This window comes from Trachymyrmex septentrionalis, unplaced genomic scaffold, assembly GCF_001594115.1.
Source record: "Trachymyrmex septentrionalis isolate Tsep2-gDNA-1 unplaced genomic scaffold, Tsep1.0 scaffold2, whole genome shotgun sequence".
NCBI classification, from domain to species: Eukaryota; Metazoa; Arthropoda; class Insecta; order Hymenoptera; family Formicidae; genus Trachymyrmex; species Trachymyrmex septentrionalis.
In genome coordinates, this window is record NW_017305179.1 from 2,626,090 (window position 1) to 2,632,166 (window position 6,077).

The window sequence follows — 6,077 nt, forward strand, 5'->3', positions numbered from 1 at the left end:
GGAGGAAAATTTTTCTGTAGATAAGATATGTGCGTGCGTGCGTGTATTTACTAGGGAAATATCAAATAATCTTTTCTATAAATTTCCAACATGCTTGTACATACGAGTATATTATTATACGTATACTATTGTATATAATATCTAATATTTTATTATATGCACACACATGACAGCTATAAAACTAATAATACTGTTAAAATATTACAATGACTAAATAAAATAAGTAAATTAATAAAGTTTCTTATAGAGATGAGAAGAAAACTTTATCTGATTATAAAGAGAAGAGGGAAAATCTTTCTAGAAAGATGTACATTTAAAAAGTAAGAATACATATAGATTACGAGTAAAGATCGAATACGACGAAAATTCAGATGGAAAAATTGGATTTATTGAAAATATTACAAATACTTGACATATTATGAGATAACATTCGAATATAATTACAGTGAATCATCAATCGTTTTGCCATAGAAATTTACGATGGAGCAGGATTAAAGGAGGAGTGGTGCGGAATAGGCAGCGTATCCTGCGTACGCAGCAGGTGCAAGTGGTGCAACGGCATGAGTGCTGTAAGCTGCTAGAGGTGACGCGGCATAGGCGATCGGAGCCAGTGGAGCTGCGGCGAGCGTGTTGTAATTTCTAGCGACCACTTGGCTGCTACTTGCTGTCACGATGGGCGCTGGAACTGCCGCAATTGCCGCAGGTGCCGCCAGAACCGCTCCTGGCGCAGGTGCAGGTGCAGCGTATACGATAGTTAGGAGAACGGAGAGAATGCACTGAAAGAACCAATCGAATCACGCATATATTCATTAACAATGATGTACAATATGTACATCACGACATGAGTGTAGTGATAAAAGAAAGATAAGAAATGGAGAAAAATGCATTAATCTTTACGTGTTACGTTTGTCAATAATACGAGAATTGTTATCAATTGTGCACACACACACACACAAACACGCACATATTCTTTTATTACATTTTATTACATAAAACATATTTCTAAGATGTTCAATTAAAAACAGTATTTGAAAAAGAATTAGAAAACAACAGCGCTTTCAATATTCCAAGTTTTACATATACATTATATACACACACACACACACACACACACACATATATATATATATACACACACACACACACACACACACACATATATATATATATATACACACACACACACACACACACTTGTCCTGTTTTTTATAAAGAAAGTAAAACGATAAATAATTGGACGCAATCGAGATTGAATAAGATTCTAAAAATATTTAATAAACTTTGATTGTTCGATCGATCGAAAAATCGTAGTTAAATAGTCGTAATTAAAACGCTTAGTAGTGGATTACAACCTTAGAAATTAACTCACCAGCTTGAACATGTTGAACGATTTAATATCGAGACTGCTACTCGAAGCGATGAAAGAAAAGGTTCTGCTTTCCGATTGAAAAAGCAAAAGCCTTTATAGCACTTTTGTCCGACCCCCAACTGGCACATCGTCAAGGCCAACGGTACCTCTACCTCCTGGTTAACGAAAAACGAGCAGGGAGTTAGCACCGGCGCCTCTTAGCGCAACTCTCTCTTTCTCTTACACGAGGAAGCACGACGAGCATCCTCAAGTGGCTGATTTCCTTTCAACGCCAATGTTTTCGTCACTGATTCGCAACAATTCAACGACCTTCGGTTAATGGCTAGCGAAATAACAATGTTATTCCTGCGTTAATGACGTCGATCATCGAATCGTGCGTTGCTCAAATGCCAAATATAGCGAATTAATTATTCCATTTTTTCCATCTTCTTCAGATTATACTTTCACATATCTCGAGATCATGTTTCGATAGCTCAACACATCCGATGAAGATTTTCCATATTTTTCCTTTCAATTCTATCTTGATGTGTTGATTGGGGGTTGAAACACACGTGCCATTTATCTCTCTCTGTGCATGCATGTGTCGATCGAGAAACCTTCTACGAGTATATTATTCGTAGCATTTAACATTTCATGCCTTGCAAGGACTTGTGAGTAAAATATATATATATATATATATATATATATTATATGTATATATGATAAATAAATAAAATTTGTAAGATCTGATGGAACGGAACATGTAGATACGAATTCAAGAATTTACGGTAGTGTACGCTTCACGATTGTGAATCATAATTTGATCAAAGACGTACGAATAGAGCTGTTCGCTAATTGTCAGCCAGCAGACGTAAGCCGTAATCTGAATGCGCTCCATGTAATCATTTTCCCTGTCGTGCAACCTTGCCACACATTGTATTCGACCACGTACCTAGGCAGGGAAGATTACGTAACGACCCATTCCGCGTCAACCGCGTTTATATAATTCCGATTGGGTAGATATCTCGGACACAGAGACTTGAGCGATTTGTGGGATTTAGCACATCGTATTCGATCAAGGCTGTCGTGAAAGATTTTTGAAAATATAATTTTTTGTTTTCCTCACCAATTCACGCCATTGCCCTCACTTTAAGAAAATAATCCATTTTTTTCATCTTGAATTCATAATGAAAAAAATTTATCAACATTATTCAGCCTCTCCTACATGTCGTATACAATTATTGTGTATAATTTACTTATATATCATTCTAATCTAATACATATCATATAATACATTTGGATTTAATAAATTAGTTTTGATTCGCGATCGATGAATTATTATACATATATGTAGGTATACTTACGATGATTCTCGAAATATTTCTGTTTCGCAGCCAAAGTCATCATGAATCAGGTCGCGATTTTAGCATGACATTCTGCGGGTTACGCATCGATAATCTAGATACTCGACGAGATTTACGTAACGTCGTAGCTTCTTGAGCAAGTAGATCGGAACACGTACCGGGTACCCCGAAGAAAGTACCTGTACGCACTTTCGGAAGGTCGCCAATGCCAATTGGACGACCAAGATGCTGAAACAGATGCGCGAAAGCGGAAAGCGCGATTGTCGTTGAATGATCGAATCGACCAAACGAATCACGTCGTGTGAATCGAATCGAAGAAATATCGCTGAGATACAGAAGAAGCGATCGAATCCCTTAGAATACCTTCCTCGAGTACCTACCAGTTTCTTCTACAGGCGACGATCGACGTGACGCGTAAACAGGGCGAGAAAAAGATGCGAAAGCCTTCAGACTTCAGAGTTCAGTCTGCAGATTACTTGACCGAGTGCAGGTGGCAAAAGTTGGAAACTCTTCGACTCGAATCTCGTCCAACCACATCGCAATCTCGTCGTAACCTTGAAAGATATATGTACATACATCCTGCTTCTGATCTTTCTCATCTCGCTCGCCACGATGATGACAAAAACGAATTCTGTTTGATTCAATCGTTTGAATACTTAATACAATATGTATAGGTCGTATGTATCCGTCCGAGGGTACAAATCGCGAACGTTGATCCCAAGCTTTTTCTACCCCTTGTTTTTGATCTCTTCGCAAAAGAAGCGAAGTCGAAATCGATCGGAAAAGAAATTCGACATTTATTCTTTAAAGGAATAAAATGTGTTAATCTTAGATTAGAGCAAATAAACAAATGTAATATCTTAAATATATAGAAAATATATATATATATATATAAAATATACATAGTTATACTTGTTTCCACAATTGAAAAAGAAAACAAAAGTTAAAATTTTAAAGAAGAGATACATATCACATTTTTTCACCCAATGTCAATTATGTCAACACGATACAATTTTGTAAATTTGTTGAAAGAGAGATTTAGATTAGGCTCGGATTTTACAGAGAAGGAAAATGTTCAATTTGCCGCGGTAACATTGCAATTACGACAGATAGATTAGACTCAATTGCGTTATCGTACTTTATTCTCATATATGTCGGCTCCGTCCAGCTGAGCAGAAAATAATAATTAACTACTCAATTTTCCGCGCTTATCGTATGTATATAATAATTAATATATATACAAATATTATTATTATACTATTACTATTTGTATACTGCGTGTAAGAAAAGAGAGAAAGAAATTATCATTGTCAGACGAAATTCGTACATCGGTAACAGACTTGAGTAATAATGAAAATGCGGCACCAAGTCCAGAAACAGAGACCGGTATACGCGATGTATATACATGTACTGATATATGTACATATATTACTCCGGATGTGCCCTCGTGTGCGAGCGAATTGTACAACAAATCGTGATCACGGTGGGAGAGAGTCTTTGTTCTTGTAAGGGAAGGCACGATGTATAAAAGACACCGAAGTAATCGAGAATAGGCATCGCAGTGAACGCAGCGAGACAATCATTTACGCATCGCACTTAAAAATCACCGCAGTTAAAAATGATGGCCAGAATCTTTGTAAGTTTTCATGAATAATTATCAATACGCATTTCGTGCATACGTAAATATCACAAATAACACACACTTTAATGACCCCTCCCGCCCTCCCACCTCTTCCCCCTGTATAAAATAATATCTTATATAGCATAGATAATATAATAACTAAAAGAAATTATCTTTAAATAATTAATCTTTCGAAAGTTTGTTAATTCTTCATTTAAATTTAGCACCGAATATAGTATGTATATATCTGTCTTAATATATTAACATACAAAAAATATTTTGTTTAAATATACATTTCAATTACACTTAACATATATGTATATATATATATATATATAAACATGTATTTTTTTTGTCGTATCTTATTTACATCATGTATAATTTTTCAGCATAATTTGTTTTATACTAAAAATGATTTTAAAAGTTTCTCCACAATTAATTACTTACATACATCCGTGTTCAATATTGTACGTTAACGAAGTAACATTGCAGAGAGGGGGGTTTGTTCTTTCGATTATCCGGAAATTCATACGTTTGAAATTCATAGGTTCTCATTGGCGCCCTCGTGGCCGTCTCTTCGATCTGTTCCGCCCGCGCCGGAGCGATTCCTGCAGCGATCCCGGCAATTCCAGCGGCGCCGGCGGTGCCAGCAGCTCTGACAGTCGGTACCTACGCCACGAGTTACAATGCACATGCCATCAATCACGCCATTGCCGCTCCATACGTAGCGGCTGCGCCATTGGCTTATTCCGCTTATTCCGCTTATCCCGCTCTACCGGCCGCGGCTTATTCGGCTTATTCGGCTTATTCCGCCCCTATCATCGCCGGAAGACGCTAAAAACAGCTGGGAAAAGAAAACAACATCAAACCATACTGACCTCTGTCCGTTAGATCTGACAAACACTAATTGATTTCGCAATTGATATCAATGATATCGACACACGGTATCCAATTTTTTTTTTTCATAATTTCTTCTTTACATTATACAATGATATTATACACTGTGATTGTGATTTTTTTTATTCCATTCCGTCTGTCTTCCGTCCTTTACACGAATCCTCATTCTTTGCAGTGATTTTTGCTCAAGTCTCGCAAAACGCGTTGCGAGCAATTCTTTTACTGAAACTCTTATATATTTATATATGTACGTAGCGGTGATTCATTGCATAGAAGAGAGACTTATCACTTCAATCGCAAGGCGAAATTCAAAGAAAAAAAAAATGCTTAACGCATCTTTTATCTCTGTGGATTCCACTGTAATAAGGATAAGTTTGAATGAAAGAAAATACATCTATCTGTTTAATCATTGCCATATTCTATTAATATTAACTTACAATATTAATGTCGATAAACCTGATACAAATATAGTCTGTGCCACATTTTGTACTCGTAAACATTTCTTTTGAATCTTTCTTTTTGTCATGTACACGCAAATATATATGCATATAAGTTCCCTACAGCACAAACACTGTTGCAACACTGCACGTTACAGTAATATCGCAGAGATTTTGCAGCGATTTGCGGCAAATTCTGTGCTGTATGGGACATATACATGTATACATTTATATTTTAATACAGATGTATCTCGTTTGTTGTCCTTACATTATGCACAATTACAACAAATTATGATGTAGGAGCCTATTCTGTAACTCCTTACGATTGTAACGTCACAGTTACAATCGTTAAGAATTATAGAATAGGCTATTAAGAAAAAAAAAAAAAAAAAAAAAAAAAAAAAAAAACA

At 36.2% G+C, this 6,077-nt stretch overlaps 2 protein-coding genes across 2 annotated transcripts in view; one reads left to right on the forward strand and one right to left on the reverse strand.

Moving 5' to 3' along the window:
• Positions 1 to 1,462, reverse strand: part of LOC108747317 — a 7,661-nt gene extending 6,199 nt beyond the window's left edge. The window contains exons 1-2 of the mRNA XM_018484706.1: positions 1,370 to 1,462; positions 495 to 776 (exon numbers count right to left, since the gene is read on the reverse strand). Coding sequence (XP_018340208.1) covers positions 495 to 776; positions 1,370 to 1,381 — 294 coding nt within the window. The 5' untranslated portion in view covers positions 1,382 to 1,462. The remainder of the gene's footprint in view (positions 1 to 494; positions 777 to 1,369) is intronic.
• Positions 1,463 to 4,245: 2,783 nt separating this feature from the next.
• LOC108747535 (cuticle protein 19.8-like) lies at positions 4,246 to 5,180 on the forward strand. Its single transcript, XM_018485098.1, has 2 exons — positions 4,246 to 4,348; positions 4,881 to 5,180. The coding sequence occupies exons 1-2, from the start codon at positions 4,331 to 4,333 to the stop codon at positions 5,169 to 5,171; spliced, it is 309 nt and encodes a 102-aa protein (XP_018340600.1). The 5' UTR covers positions 4,246 to 4,330; the 3' UTR covers positions 5,172 to 5,180.
• The last annotated feature ends 897 nt before the right edge of the window (positions 5,181 to 6,077 follow it).